Source organism: Paramormyrops kingsleyae, chromosome 10 (assembly GCF_048594095.1).
Source record: "Paramormyrops kingsleyae isolate MSU_618 chromosome 10, PKINGS_0.4, whole genome shotgun sequence".
NCBI lineage: Eukaryota > Metazoa > Chordata > Actinopteri > Osteoglossiformes > Mormyridae > Paramormyrops > Paramormyrops kingsleyae.
Genome location: NC_132806.1, coordinates 16,161,216 through 16,183,759, shown reverse-complemented (window position 1 = coordinate 16,183,759; position 22,544 = coordinate 16,161,216). Strand labels below are relative to the sequence as shown.

General features: G+C 44.2%; 2 protein-coding genes across 8 annotated transcripts; both read left to right on the top strand.

Annotated features, from left to right (window-relative positions):
- Nucleotides 1-1,754: 1,754 nt before the first annotated feature.
- LOC140593310 (probable N-acetyltransferase 16) lies at nt 1,755-21,951 on the top strand. 4 transcript variants are annotated; one of them, XM_072717415.1, is made up of 4 exons: nt 1,755-2,120; nt 16,687-16,943; nt 17,169-17,393; nt 18,196-21,951. In XM_072717415.1, the coding sequence occupies exons 2-4, from the start codon at nt 16,755-16,757 to the stop codon at nt 18,766-18,768; spliced, it is 987 nt and encodes a 328-aa protein (XP_072573516.1). In that variant the 5' UTR covers nt 1,755-2,120; nt 16,687-16,754; the 3' UTR covers nt 18,769-21,951. The 4 variants fall into 4 exon arrangements, with proteins under 4 accessions (XP_072573516.1, XP_072573515.1, XP_072573514.1 ...); XM_072717414.1 differs by lacking the exon at nt 1,755-2,120 and adding an exon at nt 14,341-15,696; XM_072717413.1 differs by lacking the exon at nt 1,755-2,120 and adding an exon at nt 14,341-16,547.
- Nucleotides 4,940-14,029, top strand: LOC111835056 (probable N-acetyltransferase 16). Of its 4 annotated transcripts, none has more exons than XM_023794976.2 (4): nt 4,940-5,074; nt 7,402-7,659; nt 9,485-9,709; nt 12,741-14,029. In XM_023794976.2, exons 2-4 carry the CDS (start codon nt 7,471-7,473, stop codon nt 13,311-13,313), a joined length of 987 nt encoding a protein of 328 aa, XP_023650744.2. In that variant the 5' UTR covers nt 4,940-5,074; nt 7,402-7,470; the 3' UTR covers nt 13,314-14,029. The 4 variants fall into 4 exon arrangements, with proteins under 4 accessions (XP_023650744.2, XP_072573510.1, XP_072573509.1 ...); XM_072717409.1 differs by lacking the exon at nt 4,940-5,074 and adding an exon at nt 6,391-6,495; XM_072717408.1 differs by lacking the exon at nt 4,940-5,074 and adding an exon at nt 7,028-7,289.
- Nucleotides 21,952-22,544: the final 593 nt, after the last annotated feature.

The following is a 22,544-nucleotide window of genomic DNA, read 5'->3' as shown; positions in this document are numbered from 1 at the left end:
GCTTCACAATATCACTGCACTGGAGGAACTCTATGTGATTGCAGGTGACTTCAACCATGCCAATCCAACAGACCTTTTACCAAGACTCCACCAGTATTTAGTCACTGCTACACGAGGAACCAAAACACTTTACCATGTGAATATAAACAGACAGTGGATATATAAAGCCACCCCCCGCTCCCACCTCGTCCTTTCCGACCATATCTCAGTCATGCAAGTCTCTGCTTACTGCCCTCTACTGAAATCCAGGAAACCAACAAGAAGGACCATCACAGTATGGCCCAGTGACACTGCCAACCATGCTCCTGTTTTGAATGTACAGATTGGCAGAGCTTTAGAGTGGCAGCAAGAAATGTTGGCGATGTGGACTTCGTCGAGTATACATCATGGATTCTGGGGTACATCAGCAAGTGTGTGGATGATATCACCACCAGTAGAACAATCATCATCCGCTTGAACCAGAAACTCTTGCCTAAATACGAAGGTCCATGGTTTACTGAAAGCACATAACTTAGCTGCACTCAGAGCAGCAAGGAGGAACCTTACTGCAGGCATAAAGAGGACTAAAGCAAACTATGCTCTCAAGATATAGGGTCATTTTTCCTCCACTGATCCCCCAGAGTATGTGGAGGGGCATCAAGAGCATCACAGACTACACCAGAAGAGATGCAGATTGCCTCAGGGACTGGTCTCTGCTTGATGCTTGTTTTGAGGTATCCAACATCTCTTCTAGCTCCAAGCACAACCCACCTCCAAATGAGCTGCCTCTCAGCCTGACCACAATAGATATAAGAGGTCCTTGCAGAAAGTCAATCCCCACTAGACTGCAGGCCTCGACAATATCGCAGGCCGCGTTCTTATGGACTGTGCACATCAGCTCTACTGCTGATGCCATCTCATCTATGCTTCACCTGGCTTTCACTCACTTGGAGAACAAGGACTCATATGTTAGGCTGTTCTTTTTGGATTTCAGTACTGCCTTTCATACCATCATCCCACAAACCCCGATAGACAGACTATCACTACTTGGACTAAGCCCATCTCCATGTAACTGGGTACTGAACTGTTAAACAAACAGGTCCCAGTCTGTTAGAATTCACAGCATCTCATCCTCCCACAGCATCCTCAATACTGGTTCCCCCCAGGGATGCATCCTGAGCCCCCTACTGCTGACCTATGACTGCTCAGCCAAGTATCTGAGCAGTTAAATAAGGTGCTTTTCCACCACACTAAGTAGCATGCTTTTGGTATGGTACTTTCCTCTTACTACCGGTGGAGTACCAGTCAGTACCAAAAGTTCTGGTATCCAAAGAGCCAAACCAGCTGAGGTCCTTTTTTGGTACTTCGGTACACTGCAACACTTACTTTGTCGACTGGTTATGCAAATAGCCTGACTCTAAACACAATTCAACTGCTGTCTTGAAAAAAGTTATATACTCAGAAAACAATAAAAGTAAAAAAAAATGCAATCTGATCAGAAGAAAAGATACAACAAGATCAGGACGGCATGACCATTTATTTAATATACTAGGCCAGCATGGTATTAGAAAATTTCCAAATACAGTGATGTGAATGGAGATCAAAATGAATTTCTCACAAACCAGCCTAGAAGTGATTTAAACAGAAACAATGAAAATTATTATGATTTTCTCGGAGAACACATGCAGTGCATGTCACACTGGGCTGAGAAGGGAGACACGGATCCAGTAATGCGGGGAAAGCAAAGCTTTAATAAAGCAGAAGGCAGGAGAATACAGACAGTCGTCAGTCCCGCGGAGTGAGGAAGGGAGAGAACAACCGCCCGGGTAACTGGAGCGGCTGTAGGAGGTAGGGGAGCCTCTCCCGGGGTGGCGATCAGGCGGACAAGTCCAGAAACAGCAAGCGGTAATCGTGGTCGTAATCCGTGAGCGTGGGTCGATAGCCGAAAGGTCCGTCCAACGGGCAAACACAGGACGTGGGAACAAGCGGGCAGGTGGACAGGAGGAGCCGGACTCAGCAGGACGGGTGGGTCAGGAACGGGAGCTGGACTGAGGAGGGAAGGTACAAAAGGTAAGGATCTTACACAAGGTAAACTGGCAAGGAGCGGGAGAAAAGGGAGACGGAAGACAGAGAAATGCTCGGTAAGGCTTATTTTCATCAGCGCAATACTTTGCAGTTTGCCTTTGGGTGACTTCCTTCCTTTAAAGGGGAGTTAGTCAGCCGCTGAGGTGTTGCACCTGTCCGTCTCCGCCCCCGTGGGCGTGACAGTGCTCATGCAAAAGCAGCGGAGGTAAACTTTAAACTGATTTTTTCAACATCTATTGGATAATCTATATAAAAGGCATAATCATTAAAATGCTAGTTTTTTCTCTGTGACAGAGTAAAAATGTTTTAGTGAAACATTATAGGCCGTGAAACTGATAAACTCTGCATCTCAGTAAATCAATTATTAATAGAACTACTTCTCATATTACATAGGGCATCGCTGCAAATTAAAAGCTAATCTGCTTATGTTAAAGCTATTATTTTTTTATGGGAGTGAGGAACAGGGGTCTTTATAAGTTAAAACTGGGGCCAGCTCAGTGTTTGCTTGCATCCAGTTGGACTTCATATGCAAGCAATGTCAGATGGTTGACTCCCTTAGGGTCAAGGTCTGCGACCTTGAGGAGCAGCTGGCTCTCATCCAATACGACATGTTAGAATAGATAGTTAATACGCCTTTTAGGAAGATAGTGTGTATGCCACAAGCTGGGAGGGGGAGACTGAGAGAGAGATCTAGGTAACCATAGGTCAAAGAAAAAGGCGAAGGCTTATACGCTATACAGAAGCACCATCATCTGAAATGTCTGTGCCAAACGGCTTTTAGGTGGTTCCAGCTTCAGGGCCAGAAGAGACTGGGGAGGTACATGGGCCCTTGGGCACTGAGGATGAAATTTAATGTAAATAAATGTAAGGTAATCCATGCAGGGAGCAGAAATGTAACATACGGGTATTTTATCGGTGCAACTGAAATTAAGGAGGATGATTATGAGAAAGTTCTGGGTTTGTACTGTATGTTGACACTTCCGTGTGTCACTCTCACTAATATGGGGATGCAGTCAAAAAGGCAAATGGGATGCTGGGCTGCATCTGCAGGTGTGTTGAGTTTAAATCAAGGGCGGCAATGCTAAGATTATGTAATTCCCTTATTAGACCTCACCTTGAATGCTGTATCCAGGTTTGGTCACGTTACGGCAAAAAGGACATTGCTGCTTTAAAAACAGTATAATGCAGGGCTATAGGAATTATTCCTGGCCTTAGTGTGATGAGCAGAGGTTGGAAGAGCTGAATTTGTTTTGCCTCAAGCAAAGAAGACTAAGGGGTGACATGATTCAGGTATACAAGATTCTAACAGGTCTAGATGATGGTCATCCTGATTGTTACTTCAAAGAAGTTCCAATTCAAGAACCCTTGGCCACAGTAGGAAATAAATCAGGGAGCACTTTAGTTTGGGTCTGAGAAAAGACTACTTCTCACAGCGTGTAATTAGAGTATGGAATAGTCTGCCTGAAGGGGCAGTGCAAGCTAAAACCCAAGATTCCTTCAAATCTGTACTTAACAAGATCCTGCCAACTTTAAATTATTAGCTTAATTCCCTCCAAGCAAGCCTGATGAGCCGAATGGCCTCCATTCCTTTGTAACTTTCTTGTGTTCTTATGCAATTGCTAACTTCTACACTTAGACACTACCTGTGAATCCGGTGAATTCTCATCCATAGTACAACACGCTGCTATAAATCACCAATGTTTCATGTCAGGGCATGGCTGCAATCGTTACCTTAAATGCCGGATGTATGTTTTGCATCCGTTGTCCTCAAAAGTCAATGTAAACAGCCTGCACAGACCTCAATAATTTCCTCTACATACACGCTGTTTATTTTATATTCATAGTTGGAGAGATTCTCCCAATGTTATTATTTAATTTTTAATTATTTTTATCTTATTTTATTCATTGTATTATTGCTTTGATTTTAATTCTATTTTATTATTGCTACCTCTACCAGGACCAGAGTACCTCATTTCATTCCCTTCATGTACAACATGTTTTGGATTGACAATAAAGCATCCTTTATCCTAGTAACTGTAAGTTACCTAATCTGTCACAATAGGGAGAGGTCTGCAGTGGTATTCATTAGAGTCCAGAAAAAGTGGGACTAGTGCCTCTAGGCTCCAGCCTGTCAGCTGTGCATAAAGAAATATGATAATAAATCAGTTACATGATAGATTACAGTATCATACCACCACCATTTGGATCTGTACTCTTCTTATAAAATAGGCAAAATGACATTTGTGCATCTTCTCTATAACACAACACAAGTAGCTCAGAATAGCAGAACCCCACCAACCAACTTAATTTAGCAGTTCTATAACCTGTTTGCAATGTTCCTTTTAACTTCTTTCTCATTTTTAACTTATTTCCTTTCATGTATTATTTACTTTTCTTGATTTTATTTATATTATTTTATTATCATAAATGATCAAAGGGAGGGAATTGGTGGACCTTGCTACGTCACTTTGTTATATTACTGGTTGTTCTATTAGTAATATATTAGTTCTGTTGTAATGGATGTCCTAGCTTGTGTGGCATCTTGTATTAGTAATGGTAATGAATAAACGTTTTACTGTCCAAGACCGACTGCTCACGGTGGTAGCCTTGCTGTTGTGTACAAGGACTTTTTAGATTATATAAGTTAAAATAGGTTAATGTTAAAAACGCCAGAGACAAAGTCTAAGCTCATTAGATGGTCTTGGATTATTAATGCTGAGTCAGCAGAAAGGTTTTCAACTATCTTTATTGGTTTGAGTACCAGCTCGCTCAGCGGACAGATACCAATCATTTACTCTGCAGTTTAAATAGGTTATGCATAGGTATACTGGATGACGTTGCTCCCTTTAAGACCAGGGCCAAACCAGTAGGAACTTCCACTGCATGGTTAAAAGGTGATATTCTGCAGTTATTAAGGAAATTCAGACAAGCTGAATGAAAGTGGAACAAGACTAAGCTCCGGGTTCACTTTTTCTGCATGAAAGAGCTGCTGATTCTGTACAATCATAGGGTGAGGGAGTCAAGAGCTGCCTATTTTATTAATTTGTTTACTGTAAATAAGCATAACCCCAAGTTTTTTATTTTCTAGCATTGATTTATTGATAAATGGGGCAAAGTTGTCATCTCCTGTTTTAAATGTTGATGAATTGTTAGCAAAGCATTTTATTGATGATTACTGACATTAGAGATATGGACGTTCTACCCCCACATACTAATATTGAGGTTCTGAATCAGTTTTCTCCAAAAATCCTTGGAGGAGTTAATGGTGATTGTGCAACACTTAAAACCCTCCTCTGCCCCCATGACATTCTTCCTGCTAGCTTTATCAAAAAGAGTTTTGAAGCCAGAGCTCCCTAGGTTCAGCAAATTGTTAATTTGTCTCTTTCCGCAGGGTGTGTTTGGGACTGATTTAAGTTGGCTTAGTCACTTCTTCAGAAACCTGGTCTAAAAATTGTAACACTTTCAGACCCATTTCAAAATTGCCATTTATTTCAACGATTTTGGAGAAACTTCTACATGCTTTGAGGCTAACAACATTTTTGATTTTCACTTTTGATTGAAAATTTCAGTCTGGTCTTTACAATGAGTCTGCCATTTTGAGAAACTTAAATGATCATCCTGTGTGTGCTGACGTGGGAGATGTCTGTTTTAGTTTTGCTTGATTTAACTGCACTTTTTGACACAGTGGACCATGGAATCTTGAAAGATCAGGAGTGGGCAATCTTATCCGCAAAGGGCCAGTGTGTATGCAGGTTATTGGGATAACCTGTAGGTCAGCTGTTCAAACCCAGGTGTGAGGACTCTTCAGCCATTCAGTCCTCTAATTAGTAATCTAATTAGGGAGTTGCAGCGAAAACCCGCATACACACCGGCCCTTTGTGGATAAGATTGCCCACCCCTGTGATAGATAGACTTAGTTATCAGTTGTTGCGTTAAAATGCCTTTGTCTTATTTATTAAATCGGAAATTTTTGTGTCAACCAATGAAAATCTTTCTTCAATTTGTGATCTTACCAGTGGGGCACCACAAGGGTCCATTCTTGGCCCAATTTTATTTTCTCTATATATGTTTCCCCTTGGTTTAATATTTCTTCTCATTTTTACGTGGATGACACTCAGCTATATTTCTCTGTTAAACGTAACAAAGTCAGTAGGTTAACCCAACTGAGTGCACAGGAGCGATTAAGGAATGGATGTCATGCAACTTTTTAAAACTGGATGAGGATTAAACCAAGGATTTCATCAATGGACCTGAGAATTGTTCAAAGGACTTGCATTTCATTGGAGCATACCTCCACTCACCCACCACAATCCTTTGCACCACCAGGAACCTCATCTGAAGCACAGAATGAATGTTTCTGGAGCCTGTTAATGCATGAATTAGAGGTACAACATTAGGGAAGCTCAGTCAGTGGCACTGTGGAAGCCAAAGGTAAGGTTTTATATCATAATATAAGCAATAGCGTAATGTAAATGTTATTATAATTCTATACAGATCACAATGTATTTCTTTGTAGGTATTTGAAAAAACACCATATTCACAGAACAGAGCATCCACTCATTTAATTGATGAACCACAAGGGTCTATTCAAGCTGGCAGTTGATTACATGTGCACACGCGTGCACGCTAAATTAGCTTGTGCACGCGCTTTATTTTTAATATTTTTTCACATAGGTCCCTTCAGGAACTCCGAACGTACAGTACAGGCCAGAAAGATACAAGATTATATTTTACGAAAAGGTTGCCATATTTTTGAGGGCCACTAGGTGCCGCCGGATTGGCACTCTAGCCACCGGAAAAAAAAACTCCCACTGGTCCATTAGGACTGGGGTGGTGCTGAGGTGTCACCTACTGAATGGCTGCACTCAGGCTCTCATCCCTGAAGTGGTTTGTCATCAGCGTGTGCTGCTTACCTAGGTACCGCACTGGGTCACATAAAAACTCAAAACGTTTAGCCTGAATAATTAACCCGAACTGTAGCAGCGTTACAGTATAAATAGTGTACATGCGCTGAGTGGTGGTCAAAAAACGCAGACACAGAGAGACGGTAGTCCACGTTAAAATATCACCATTCATGCGAAGGGGGCAACATCTGGAGAGGCGCAAAGGACAGCTCCAGTATTAAGTTAAAAAGCTGTTTTATAGTTTCTTTATTGTGGGACCTTTGGGGTTTTAAAATAGCTTCGGTTAAAACGGCCAGTTTCAATTTAGCTGAAGAAATCAAGGTATAGTTAAACACCTTAAGTTTTATAATACACGCAAAAGTAGAGCTAATGCTGTTTGTCTCAAAAACTTGAATGGTTGCTTGTGTTCTCTATTCTAATGTCTTGATTACAGCAATACACTGAAGATTCAAAGGCGTGTGGATTTATCTAATAAACAAAAAAAAATCTCCGCTTGTAAGCAATGAAGGGAGGCAAAATAGGCGAAAGCGACGGGCTGACCTTCTGGCTAGCATCCCCGGGAGATTACGATGACGTGATGGCCATTTCAGACGGCATATACGAAGGCAACGATTACCTGCCTCACCGCTATCACAGCTGGATGACGGAGCCGCACAGGGTGGTGATTTTAGCCAAGAGAGATGGAAAGCTGGTAAGAGGACTCTGTAGTGGGCAAGGTGTCAGCCAGCATTAAGAAGCAAGAAGAAGTGAGATGGAGGATTGTTTGGAGAGAATCTATATATGTTATCGGTGGAGTTTGTAGGACACCAGGTTTGATACTGGGGAGTAGCAGCTCATTACAACATTATACTGTTTTGACGTGGGGAAATTTTACAGTGAACCCGTGCTTGCTGATAATGCTTATATTTATGGAAGCCCGTTTCTGCCGGGAGTAAAAAAAAAAATGCCACGGTCTTTTAAGTTTGACTTTAAAAATCAGAATTCCGAATTCATATCCTGCAACTGCGACTTTATATGTCATAATTTACATTTATAATTTATATCTCGCTATTGTGTCTTTCTAGATCAGATTTCTGAATTTCTGCTTTTCTAACAACCAACAAGTAGCCTACAGTAGCTGAAGCCACGTCTGCTCGGCTTTAATGGTTCAATGCCAAGTGCGTACAGTAGCAGGCAGGATCGAGCGAAGGCTACAATGGCTGTCTGCTCTGTCCAGGCGTTGTAATATTTTCAGTTGCGTGTGTGAATGGTAGCCTACACTGAAACTTAAAATGATAATTTTCCTGTAAACGTTAACCAGGTATGAAATAAAAAAGGACAATACAACGCATATTTCACCTCAACAGGTGTGGTACAGGCATATCTCGCGTCAATCCATCATGCATTAGACCAGGGGTGACCAACATGGTGTCCGCGGGCACCAGGATGCCCCCAAGGACCACATGAGTCGCCCTCTGACCTGTTCTAAAAATAGCACAACTCACCTGTGAGCAGTGTCTAAAATTTAATTTTATCCTGTTGCTATTCTTCCACATTTGCATTTTTATAGATTTGAAATTGACAATATCTAAAAAAACATGTTTATTATACATGAAGTTTAGATAAGTTTAGGAGGGCATTTTGAACTAGTAGCCCTTCGTATGGCTCAGTACCATGAAGTAGCTCTCAGTTTCAAAAAGGTTGGTGACCCCTGCATTAGACCTACAAGACCCTGTAGCAGTCACTATAATGTACTGTAATACCTACCATTAAGTAACTGTCAATAGGCCAATCATTTTTTCCCGTTCTTAATGTAATGAAAGCCGATAAAGTAGTAACTTACCAATACTATACTAACATTTCTGAATCAAAAATGTATCACATTATTATATTGTCGACTTTTATTACCCAAAAAACTGAAAAATTATTGTGTTATAGGCCGTTGTTACGTTAACTGTAGGATAATTAATATTATAAGCTGCTATACACCCAAACAAAATATATGTTCAAATTACAGTCGATAAAAATATCAAATGTGTCTTTCAGTTAATTGTGTCTTTCAAGCCACTGGAGGTCCAAGGCAAACACTGGCATCACAAGAATAACTGAATAACTCAAACCAAAGCAATGAAGGCAGCACTAGTGCCACCCTGTTTTACTGCTTTCAAAATGTAGCAAGCTAACATGAAATCCAAACTACGTAGGCTACTAGCAGACTACATTATGTGAATAACGCGTGTTTGGGATTTATTCCTAAGTAGCATCTTGCAGAGGTGACGCTATCTGATTGGCAAAAAACATCAGAATTTCCACTTAAGAAGTAAGAATTCTCAGATGAAAAGTCTGTATTTTGACTTAAGACACAATTACGAGCTATTAAGTTGGAATTCTGACACGTGAAGTTACAATTGCGAGATATAAAGTTTGAATTCTGACTTTAAAAGTCTCAATGGCAAGATATTGTGGTGTTTTTTTACTCCCTGGTGGAAACAGGCTTCCATATGATTATGATGATAGTATTGGTGACGTTCTCTCAGGTGGGACTGGCGTCTGGGCTGATTGTTGACGGGGGCAGTACAGTGTTCCTGGAGGGGATGCGCGTTTGTTCCAGAGAGCAGGGCCGGGGCTTCGCTGGGGTCATTCAAAGATTCACAGATCAGTACATCCGCCAGCTTTACCCCAATGTCAGGATGAAGAGGCTGGTTCGAGGAGAGGACCCGAGGCCTGAGAAGCTGGCCAAGTTCTCACTGTTGGCAAAGCGGGTGAGTGGGGGCGGATGTTAATATGCCTTGGCTCCACTTATACTGGGTGAATCTTGCAGCTGTAAATCATATTAGGGAGGAATGTGTAAGCCAACAGTAGACATTTGCAATTTAACGATTTTATCGGTAATAGATAATAACGGACAAGTAATCCGGTGTCGGTGTCCCTCAGGAACTGGCGATTATAGATTTGTCGGGGAAGTAGGCATAACCTACACACAAAACAAGATAGCAGAAAGATTTATGGCTTTATAGCCATGTTTCCATAGCAGGTAAAATGGCTATTAATTTCTAAAAGAATCTTTAAAGATTGTGTTGAATTTATTTATTTACTTTAGACCGGTGGTTCTCAAACTATGGTGCCGCCTGTCAACAACTTCTTCCTCACTAATACAAATGGCAAGTCATTTTAACTTCAATTCATTTGTAGAGGACATCACAAATTCAGTTCTAACTAGTTAAAATGCAAATTTTTGATAACAGAAATTCTATTTTAGCTAGTGAGAATGCTTTTCTCATTGATTTCAATAATAGTTGGAATTTGAACTAATTAAGATATCGATAATTTGCATTCTAACTAGTTATAACTGAATTTGTGATGTCCTCTAGAAGTGATTTAAAACTAAAACGACCTGCCATAGGTACACAGAGAGTGTAATATTCGCTGAGGTGGCACGCAATGTAAAAAGTTTGGGAACCACCTCCCCTATCATCTAGTTTTTAACATCTGCTTGGTACGATATGCATGCATGTCTGTGTGTGTGTGTGTGTGTGTGTGTTAGAGAACTCGCTTGTCGTTTATAGTTTTTAAATTAAAATACCTCATATTATTACTGTCGTAGCAAGGACCGGGGAAGCAGGAACAGGGAGTCGAAGAATCGGGGAACGAGGGATTTATTAGGAATTAACAACACTCAGACACATACAGACGTCACAATGTTAATGTCCGGACTGGGGAAACATACTGTAAATGCACTGGACTGATTAACAACAACGAGAAACAGCTAGTAACACAGGGATTCCACACGAGGTAGATGAGGGGGTGTGGCACACGGGAGGATCGGCACAAGCAGGGCATGACAGACCCCCCCCAAAGGCGTGCACTCCGGGTGAGCCTAAGGTGAGCATAGGGACGATACTGGGGACACAGTGAAACTTGCGGAAACAAAAGAAAGAATATTAACGAGGCACAGGGAACAGGACTGACACACATAACAGGCACAAGGGCAACAACCAGGACAACAACTGACACACTACAGGGAACACAGACAGACACAGGGGCACCAACAACAGAAACACAGAGCCCAAGGAGGGGGACAACGAAGGGACAACACCAGAGAACAAACCAAAAGGAGGCACAAAGGGACCAAGAGGGAACAAAGGCACAGAGGGACAGGGAGCAAACACAGGGGGCACAAAAGCAGGGGGCAAGGAGGCGAAGGGCAGGGGGAAACAAGGAGCCGAGGGGAACACCGGCGGGTGGAAGGCAGGAGTCACAGGGGCCACAGGCGACTGCGAGGCCGGAGCTGAAGAGACCCTCGGCAACCGAGAGGTAGGAGCCAGAGGGGATGCTGAAGGGGGCGAGGAGGAAGGCAGAGGGACTAACGCAGGACGGAGGAGAAATGGCGACTGGAGGAGGTGAGGAGGGAGCCGAAGTCACTGCAGGCGAAGGCACCGCCAGAGCCGGCGAAGGTGCAGGCGACCGACGAGTCAGAGCTGGGGGACCCACAGGCGACTAACAAGGCGTCGGAGGTGGGACCGCAGCTGCCCAACGAGGCTCTCAGGGGGTACTGGAGGTGGCCACCAAGCAGAAGTGACCCAACCCCAGCTCAGGTGTCCTCTTCCTCTCCGGGAGTCTGAGAGATGGGGACCTGGCCGGGATCTGCCATGCTGGGGTGGTGGTCGGGGAGACCCACCGGAGGGGTTCATTGGGGCAGTCATTAGGGAAATCCTCGAGGGGTCCCACTCAATCTCCTCCTAGTAGTGGTCCAATAGTCCGGGACCACCATGGGGGCAGGAACCTCCGCAGGATGGCATCCCCAATAGACCTGGACCCCTTTAAGGCCAGGCACGTCCCCTGGAAGGGACGGGCTGCTGACTCAGGAAGTGAAGCGGCTGGCAGACGAGCTGCCGGCGCAGGCAGCAAAGCGGCAGGGAATCCCGGTATGGTGAACACCACCGGGTTGAGAATCAGGAGGGGTTTCTCCCGAATCGCTGCAGGGGAGGCAGCGGAGACCGAGACGGACCCCAGGAGGACCTCTGGCATGTCCTCCCATCTGTAGTCTTTTTGCATCTTCTTGGGCACTTCTGGGGCGCTTCCAGTAGCTCCGACAGCGGACCATAGGGTAGTCCGCTGTCCAGGGCTACCCGCTGCATCATGGATTCCACCCCTCTTCTTAGCTGCCACACATTTTCACGCACCTCCTCCAAGAGGTGCACATTCTCAGACAGGGATATCTCTTCAAGGATATGCCTGCTCCGGTTGACGAGTGATCAAGCCTAACCTCGACCAATACATCACCTCATCAACCAGATTGAGGTATTCAGCCTCAGTCAGGTGAGGCATCTTCTTTGTGAGTCTGGTCATTCTGTCGTGGCAAGGATCGGGGAAGCAGGAGCAGGGAGTCGAGGAATCAGGGAACGAGGGATTTATTAGGAGTTAACCACACTCAGAAACATACAAGTGTCACAACATTAATGACCGGACTGGGGAAACACTCTAACGCGGACTTAAATGCACTGGACTGATTAACAACAATGAGAAACAGCTGGATGGGGATTCCACATGAGGTAGATGAGGGGGCATGGCACACGGGAGGATCGGCACAACCAGGGCATGACAATTACAGTCCTAGTGTAGAAAAGAAAAAAATTCGATTGCACCCAAACATAAATCAGTTCTGTAAACAGTGCCTCTTGGGGTGTTTCACTCTCCTTTAAGTAATTTTCCCTGTTCCTGGTCACTGGTCCTTTTCCTCCTTTCATCCACTTATGCTCCTTTGCTCTTCTGTATCACCTTTCTGTGCTCCAGGCCATCCTCTCACTGCAAATTGAGGCAAAGGCTTTTCATGCCTTTCTCTCCACCTTACGGGCTAAACTGGAACATGAAAAAGGGACAGGAAGCCTGGAGCAGGAGTCCAGACTTGTGGTCTTGGAAGAGGAGCAGCTGAGGCACATTCTGCTGGATCCCGGTGTTTCCTCTCAAATCGAGCTGCCTGGTCATATGATTATTCAGGACTGGCAGCCCTTGAAGCTGGTGGAAAGCAACTTTGAGGTGCTGCGGAGACGGAACCTCACATGGTTGGCCGATAGCTTGGAGCAGCCGACCTTCCTCAGCCTGCACACCCCCCCTTACCCCATCCCTTATAAGGGAGGGTCCTTCCGCTTCAGTATTGACCTGTTTGGCACCAAAGCAGATCTTGCCTGCAGGGCCTTGCTGGCCCACATGGAGATGGTGAGGGGTGAGATTCAGGGCTTGGTTCTTATGCACATATACATGCATCAGTCATTGTGGGGGAGACTGCGGGCATTTTGTGAGTGCTCTGTGGGGGTGAAGCTGTATCACGGCTACTGGGAACAGCTGTTTTTAGAGCACAAGCTCTGATTACATGGCTGGGGGAATGTGCAAGAGCATATGTTTAACATTGCTTAGAAATGTATTGCACACAGATAAGAAACTTAAGAAGTTCATCAGAAGTTAAATTAGGAGGTATGCAGTACTGTGTAAAAGTCTTAGGAAGTCAAAGAAAATGTTGAAAGCTATTTGTTTGGGAAGTAAGTGTATATTTGCTCTGAAGAAACACAATTTAGCATTAAAAGATATGCAAATTAATAGTAACATTAACAAAAGGTTCCTGATATCTTGTTGTATGGTTAGAAGAACGGCACTTCAGTTCCCAAATCTCTCCTCAGGGGCACCCCAATTATTCCAAGATCCCCAAACAGGCGGCACCTGCTGCTAAGGCGCAAACCCCAACCGCACCCCCCGTGGTTTCTGTACTGTGTCGGCGGCTACTGCTCCGCCCTCTGTGGTTCCTGCTCTGCCCCCTGAGGTTCCTGCTCCACCTGTTCCTGCTCTGCCCCCCGAGATTCCTGCTCCAGTTCTGTCACACCCTGCCCGTCCGATCCTCCTGTGTGCCACACCGCCTTGTTAACCTTGTGTTGAATCCCCATGTCATCAGCTATTTCGAGTTGTTTTTCCATTAGTCCTGTGTATTTCAGTATTTCAGCATATGTCTCCCTAGTTCTGTCATTAACGTCATTGTGGTTGTTTTGCCTTTTTTGGTGTTTTCCCTTTTATTAAACCCCGAATCTTCCCGACTTCTGGCGTCCTGCTCCTCTGTTTTCGCTCCGTGCCTCCTACTACGTGACAGGATGGGTTTTCTGCCCGTGAGCACATAGACGTGTGTGGTTTTTATGTGCACGGGTTTTGAGACTAACCACCAGAGGCTTAGCCCACTGAGCCACACACTACCCCCGTAAAGCAAAACAAAACACACACACACACACGCACACACACACACACACACACACACACACATACACACACACACACACACACACACACACATGTAGGGTAAACATATCCTTATGGGGACTGCTCATTCATTTCAATGGGAAAAATGCTAATGCTAACTACGACAACCTTAACCCTGCCCTAACCATAACCATAAGAAACCTAACAAAATACAAGAGTTTTTGCATTTTTAGTTTTTTCATAGCAGTCACTGATTTTTATAAAATAGAGTTTTCCCTTATGGGGACCAGGAAACCGGTCCCCATAAGGGGAAAAAAATTGATATTTATCACGTTATGGGGACATTATGTCCCCATAAGGATAGGTAAACCCGCTCACACACACACACACACACACAAAATGGCCATTTTAACAAAGCAATGAAATACCCTACCAAATGTAAACTGACAACAACATATTTCATGACCAAAAACCTAAATAAGCATGTTTTCATTATTCCTTCTCCCAGCCTGCTATGGTTTGGGTCAGACTGTGCACGCTAAATTATCTCGTGCACGCACATTATTTTTAATATTTTTTCACATAGGTCCCTTCAGGGACTCCGAACGTACAGGCCAGAAGGACACAAGATTATATTTTATGAAAAGGTTGCCATTTTTTTGAGGGCCACTAGGTGCCGCCGGATTGGCACTCTAGCCACCGGAAAAAAAACTCCCAATGGTCCATAAGGACTGGGGTGGTGCTGAGGTGTCACCTACTGAATGGCTGCACTCAGGCTCTCATCCCTGAGGTGGTTTGTCATCAGCGTGTGCTGCTTACCTAGGTACCGCACTGGGTCACATAAAAACTCAAAAACATACATTTAGCCTGAATAATTAACCCGAACTGTAGCAGCGTTACAGTATAAATAGTGTACATGCATTGAGTGGTGGTTAAAAAACGCAGACACAGAGAGACGGTAGTCCACGTTAAAATATCACCATTCATGCGAAGGGGGCAACATCTGGAGAGACGCAGAAGATGGGTCCAGTATTAAGTTAAAAAGCTGTTGTATAGATCCTTTATTGTGGGACCTTTGGGGTATTAAAATAGCTTCGGTTAAAACAGCCAGTTTCAATTTAGCTGAAGAAATCAAGGTACAGTTAAATACCTTCGGTTTTAAATGACTTTAAACAAAACAAGTGAAACAAACTGATGAACTTTTATAAACTTAATGCCAAACTAAGTGTGCACACATACAGTGACCCAGCAACTGAATACAGTAGTAAAAGTTTACCTAAAAGCCACCCATGCAGAAACCGTGTTGTAATGAATTATTATAAAGTAACAAAAACTGGCTTGGTGAATTGATGGGGAAAGGTGAGTTCAAGTGAGTGCAGCTTTAACATATGCCTGTTTGTGTGCCACGCCTAGCAGCCATCACAGATGGACAAATCACAGCTCAAGCTTATCCAGGAGGTGGACGCATTATGCAATAGCACATTTGCCAAGCTTCAATGATTATGTTATGGTAAGGAACCACTTGCTGCAGCTTTAGCAAGTTTCAACACTGGCTCAATAGTAATACCAGTACTTCGTCTGCTAAAGTATTTGATGCTTTTTATTTGGCATTTGTACACGTTCATTGGAATGCATCTCTTCACTTCACATCTTGCCCTCTATAGCTTAAGTGTCACAGCACAGGGTCAGCAAACATGCGGTGCCCCAGGTGCTTGGAGTTAAGGGCCTTTCTCAAGGGTCTGTTCAAGCTGGCAGTTGACTACACGTGCACACCTGTGCACGCTAAATTATCTCGTGCATGCGCTTTATTTTTAATATTTTGTCACATATGTCCCTTAAGGGACTCCAAACGTACAGGCCAGAAGGATACAAAATTATATTTTATGAAAAGGTTGCCATATTTTTGAGGGCCACTTGGCACTCTAGCCACCGGAAAAAAAACTCCCACTGGTCCATTCGGACTGGGGTGGTGCTGAGGTGTCACCTACTGAATGGCTGCACTCAGGCTCTCATCCCTGAGGTGGTTTGTCATCAGCGTGTGCTGCTTACCTAGGTACCGCACTGGGTCACATAAAAACTCAAAATGTTTAGCCTGAATAATTAACCCGAACTGTAGCAGTGTTACAGTATAAATAGTGTACATGCGCTGAGTGGTGGTCAAAAAACGCAGACACAGAGAGACGGTAGTCCACGTTAAAATATCACCATTCATGCGAAGGGGGCAACATCTGGAGAGGCGCAAAGGACAGCTCCAGTATTAAGTTAAAAAGCTGTTGTATAGATCCTTTATTGTGGGACCTTTGGGGTATTAAAATAGCTTCGGTTAAAACAGCCAGTTTCAATTTAGCTGAAGAAATCAAGGTACAGTTAAATACCTTCGGTTTTAAATTACTTTAAAATAAACAAACGTCAAAGTAGCACGAATTTTGTTTGTCTCATAAAAATCACATCTGAACTTGAATTGTTGCTTATGTTCTCTATTTTATTGTCTTGATTACAGCAATACGCTCAAGATTCCAAAGCGTGTGGATTTATCTAATAAACAAAAAAAATCTCTGCTTGTAAGCAATGAAGGGAGGCAAAATAGGTGAAAGCGGCGGGCTGACTTTCTGGCTGGCATCCATGGGAGATTACGATGACGTGATGGCCATTTCAGACGGCATATACGAAGGCAACGATTACCTGCCTCACCGCTATCACAGCTGGATGACGGAGCCACACAGGGTGGTGATTCTGGCCAAGAGAGATGGAAAGCTGGTAAGAGGACTCTGTAGTGGGCAAGGTGTCAGCCAGCATTAAGAAGCAAGAAGAAGTGAGATGGAGGATTGTTTGGAGAGAATCTATGTTATCTATGGAGTTTGTAGGACACCAGGTTTGATACTGGGGGGTAGCAGCTCATTACAACATTATACTGGAAATTTTACAGTGAGCATGTTCTTGCCGATGATGATTATGATGATAATGGTGGTGACGTTCTCTCAGGTGGCACTGGAGTCTGGGCTGATTGTTGATGGGGGCAGTACGGTGGTCCTGGAGGGGCTGCGTGTCTGTCCCAGAGAGCGTGACCAGGGCTTGGCTGGGGTCATTATCAGATTCACAAATCAGTACATCCGCCAGCTTTACCCCAATGTCAAGATGAAGAGGTCGGCTTGGGGAAAAGACCCAGGACCTAAGATACTGGCCAAGTACTCTCTGTTGGCAAAGCGGGTGAGTGGGGGTGGATTAAATTAGGGAGGAACGTGTAAGCTTACAGTAGATTTTGCTATTTAACGATATTATCGGTAAGAGATGGTAACAGACAAGTAATCTGTCGGAGTCACTGAGGAACCGGCGATTATAGATTTGTTGGTGAAGTAGGCATAACCTACACACAAAACAAGATGACAGAAGGATTTATGATGCTACTTTGAGTTCCGCTTTGTAGCCATGTTTCCAATGCAGTTAAAAATGGTTAACTCCTCGATGATTTCTAAAAGAATCTTAGAAATTTGTGTTGAATTCATTTATGTACTTTAGACCAGTGTTTCTCAAACTATGGTACCACACACTGACAGCTTCTTTGCCGCTAGTTAATACAGAACATACTATCTGCTGAGGTGGTACATGGTGTAAAAAGTTTGAGAACCACCTCCCTGCTGTTGGCTATTTTTAATGCAGCGGTTTCGTAGATTATCCTTAAATAATTCATGTTTTTCTTCGCCTAAAAAATGTAATTTGTCTGCTTCGTGCTGCTTGCCTGCTTGTCTATGTGATTGTGTTTTCGGTGTGGGTGTTGGACGACTAGCTTTTTGTTTATCTCGATTTTTTTTTTATTAAAATATCTCATTATTATAATCCTAGTGTAGGTAAGAAAAAAATACCAAACATAAATCAGTTCTGCTAAAAGTGTCTCTTGAGGTGTTTCACTCTCCTTTAAGTAATTTTCCCTGTTCCTGGTACTCCTTTTCCTTTTCCCCCTTTCATCCACTCATGCTCCTTTGCTCTTCTGCATCACCTTTCTGTGCTCCAGGCCATCCTCTCACTTCAGATTGAAGCAGAGGCGTTTGATGCCTATCTCTCCACCTTAAGGGTTAAACTGGAACATGAAACAGGGACAGGAAGCCTGGAGCAGGAGTCCAGACTTGTGGTCTTGGAAGAGGAGCAGCTGAGGCACATTCTGCTGGATCCCGGTGTTTCCTCTCAAATCGAGCTGCCTGGTGATGTGATTATTCAGGACTGGCAGCCCTTGAAGCTGGTGGAAAGCAACCTTGAGGTGCTGCGGAGACGGAACCTCACATGGTTGGCTGATAGCTTGGAGCAGCCAACCACCCTCAGCCTGCACACCCCCCCTTACCCAATCCCCTACAGGGCAGGGTCCCTATGCTTGAATATTGACCTGTTTGGCACCAAACCAGATCTTGCCTGCAAGGCCTTGCTGGCCCACATGGAGATGGTGAGGGGTGAGATTCAGGGCTTGGTTCTTATGCACATATACATGCATCAGTCATTGTGGGGGAGACTGCGGGCATTTTGTGAGTGCTCTGTGGGGGTGAAGCTGTATCACGGCTACTGGGAGCAGCTGTTGTCAGAGCACAAGCTCTAGTTGCTTAGAAATGTATTGCACACAGATAAGAAACTTATTAAGTTCATCGGAAGTTAAATTAGGAGATATGCAGTACAGTGTAAAAGTCTTAGGAAGTCAAAGAAAATGTTGAAAGATATTTGTCTGGGTAGTAAGTGTATATTTGCTCTGAAGAAACACAATTTAACATTAAAAGATATGTAAATTAACAGTAGCATTAACAAAGAGGTTCGTGATATCTTGGATGGCTAGATAAACACCACTTCAGTTCCCAAACCTCTCCTCGGGCACCCTAGTTATTCTATGTGTTCTTGAGGGAATAATGGGACGGCCGGTTGTTTAGTAACAGTAGACAAGATGGTGTGTCGGTCAGGATACGAAAAATGAGGATGAGGGGACGTGATTCTTTACTGAGCTTTATTGGATTACAGCAGTGATCATGCAGTTTACACCCAGTATTGTCATCAGTCTGGAACTGTGTAAAAACATCTGCTTATGCTTCTGAACACATCTTCAGTGATGTTCCTGGAATCATTGGGTGTTTTGGGTCTTTCGACATCGTACCCCATCGTACCCCAGCTAGTGCATGGTCAATTTCTTTCTGTGAGGAGGCAAGTTTTCCGCTGCGCTTCTGCCCCAGCAGGTTTTTCGTGAACTGGAAGGGTTGGCGATAAAGGCTGCTCGTTTACGCGCCCTCTCACGTCGCCGCCTCTGATGCCACTCTGCCTAGCGGAGAACCCTGATCTTCTTCCGTAGGATGCACATTAACTGGGCTAGGCCAATATGTTCCTCTTCTCCTGCCACCTTATGCTGGGCCTTCAGTGCTTCCATCTCCTTCCTGATGTTGTGCATCTTTGCACCTCTATGATTCTTTGTATAAGAAGTTCCAGAGCCTTTTCCGTTCAGTTGCAATGCTGACAATGATCGTGGTCATGGCTTGAAGTTTCCGGTCAGCCCCTCCCTTCACCATCGCTTCCAGAATTTGGTCGATATCATCGTCAAACTGCTTCCACAGTGAAGTCATGGTAGCTGCAGGCTACCATGCTTGACTTGATGCTTGGGGCAGTAGTCATCAGCACATGGAGGTTCTGGGCACTGTGGGGTGACTCCGGGTCAGGCTCCTCCTGCGTCTCACCAGGTTGTACACCTGTGTGTTGTGATGCTTCTGCTCCCAACGAACACTTTATCTTTGCTTGGTGGATTTTCAAGCCATGGATGTTCTTGCAGACCTTACCACATGTACACTGCTTGCTCATAGTCGTTTGTCCATTGCCTAGGTCTGTTACCATAGTGTCCGTCAGACTGGGGTGCTCATCCTCCCCCCCAATCGGGCACCCCTGGGGGTATTTTTCCGTTGAGTACATCGTAGCTTGGTTGGGCATCCTCCTTTTGGTGGACACAGATTGGGTTGCCAGCCCGTTCTGCCCAGGTTGTCGTCTCTCCGAGCAGTCACTGTCTCTCCAGTAGTCGCCACACTATTTGTGGTTGTCATCCAGCCTTTCCTGGTTGTCACTGATCTCTCAGGGTGCTCACTGTGTAAATACATCTGCTGATGCTTCTGGACACATCTTCAGGTATATGAGTACATTCCCAATCCAAACGGTTGCTCAGAGTATATACAAATAATACTACCCTTCAAGAAAATAAATGAGATGCACAAAAAATAAACGCGAAATAACTTAGCCTGGTTACATGAAGGATAATGGCTGGCGACACCTTGTGGTGTAACTATTAATACATTTAACAAAATAAACATTTTTAACAATTTAACGGTTGAATTAAACAGTCAAAAACACACAGTCTCATTCACTGGGATGACAGCCAAGCCATCCTCAGGCAGGGTCACTCCCTTCGCCATCATGTTCATGTCCGATGGACAAGTACGGTTATAAGTGCTCCAACGGCATTGCATAGCAGTTACAGTCAGTTCTCGCACCCACGCCCTGTAACGCTCAAGGTCCTCAGCCTCCCATGGTCTACTAACAGCCCACGTGATAATTACCTGGGTTCAAAAAAACCATCCCTCTCCTGTTCTATTTATGCCTACTTACAAACGAAGTGTGGTGAAACTCCAGTGATTTGACTTATCAACCTGAGTCAGATAGAGGATTGGATTGCTTTTAGCATACTCCTGTTGTGATTGGTCATGTGTGGCCTTAAGGGCCTCCTCCACTGCTTGTGACTAAATAGCAATACCAGAAATGCAACAAATAGGTGATGGTGGAGCTGAGGTCAATGACCCCAGCTTGCGAGTCATAAGCCCAACCATAACAGACAAAGAGCTGAAGCATGTTCGATTTAGGATTGCCATATGATGATAACTGTATGGAATCCTGTAGAAGGGCCATGCAGCAGAAGTGTGGGGCATACAGTATAATGACAAACCCAACAGTCTGAAACATTCAGCTCAGCAGTTCACTGCTCGGGCCAAAAGTTCCACAGCATTGGCATCCGTCACCTCCCTTTTCCCTCGATCTGGTTCTGTTGGAGTACAGTGTGCGACACAGCTGGAAAAAGTGTTTTCCATAAAATTTATAGCATCGATCCTAAATTTAACAATCACAAAAAAATGGTTCTCATTGAAAAGGCAACACAGTTGTGACCCTCTGAGGGGCCAGTCTTGAAAGAACCACCAGGATTGGACATGCAGTGGGTTTGGTGGACCCACGTGTTGATTCCCTCCACCTTCACTGTGTGAGGGGTCACCGTCAGGACCTGGTGTGGCCCCGTCCATCTTGGTGTGTTCCATTTATTCCTCCTCAAGTTACAAACTAACACCCATTGTGGAAGTTAAATTGGACATTGGTAGACCTGGGTGGGGAGGCATATTGGGTCTGTTATGTTTTAGGCCTTAGGCAAGAAGAGATTGTTTTGAATACTGTGTGACCTCGCTTTGTGATAGTTGCCTGCAGTTAGTTCCGCAGACCCTGAAGAAAGCTTGGACCTTGGAGAGGCAGACAGTGGAGCAAAGGGGGGGAGAAACAACCTGCAGGAAGAGATTGGAAGCCGCCCCAACTGGTGCACAAAGAGTTATAGCTTAATAAAATAGTTGCAGTAGACAATATATAATATGTTACGCTGTAGTGCAAATGTATAAGTAATCATGTTAATCATACTAATCATATGTTAACCATGTATTTGCAGTGATTCAGTGACAATACGTCAATGTGTTAATCATTAATAAATGGAACACCCAAACATTAACAGTGATTCAATGTCATATAATCAATATCTATATACATATCTCAAGTAGAGTCTAGAAGTGAGCCAGATTCCGGTAAACTGAGCAAAATGGGTGGACTTTACCTTGCTACCAAGGTGAACCAATGGAGCAGGAGAATTGTGTTTGTTATTCATTTGAGCTTGGTTTGTTGGTGTTTTGTGACCAATCAGGACTTATAAGTCCTTATTTGGAATTGGGAGTTATGGCTTATCAACTGGTTGCTCTGTGTGCTCGGGGTGGTTTGAGCAGTGTCACAGCTCGTCACTGCTCTCCCTCTGGAATCCTCCAATTGGCACAAACCTTGTCCTAGGCTGCACCTATTGCTTGCCGCAATCCTGTACAAGTTAGCAAATCCCCATCCACTGTTTCCCCACCGAGGAATCACCTCCCTTAACAGACATATAGCCATGCTGAGAGCATCAGGGCGGCGGCAAGGCAATGCCTTCACCCATATAGAAAACAGATCTACAATTACAAAACAAAACTTATATCCCTTGCAATACGTCGGCTCAATGAAATCCATCTGCAGGTGATCGAACGGGCTTTGGGGACTGGGGGTCATTGCAGGGTGGGT

Coding starts and splice junctions, on each gene's coding strand:
- LOC111835056 (XM_023794976.2), top strand. CDS start 7,471: ATGAAGGGAGGCAAAATAGGCGAAAGCGACGGGCTGACCTTCTGGCTA. Junction 7,660..9,484: donor CCAAGAGAGATGGAAAGCTG/GTAAGAGGACTC, acceptor ACGTTCTCTCAG/GTGGGACTGGCGTCTGGGCT. Junction 9,710..12,740: donor TCTCACTGTTGGCAAAGCGG/GTGAGTGGGGGC, acceptor TCTGTGCTCCAG/GCCATCCTCTCACTGCAAAT.
- LOC140593310 (XM_072717415.1), top strand. CDS start 16,755: ATGAAGGGAGGCAAAATAGGTGAAAGCGGCGGGCTGACTTTCTGGCTG. Junction 16,944..17,168: donor CCAAGAGAGATGGAAAGCTG/GTAAGAGGACTC, acceptor ACGTTCTCTCAG/GTGGCACTGGAGTCTGGGCT. Junction 17,394..18,195: donor ACTCTCTGTTGGCAAAGCGG/GTGAGTGGGGGT, acceptor TCTGTGCTCCAG/GCCATCCTCTCACTTCAGAT.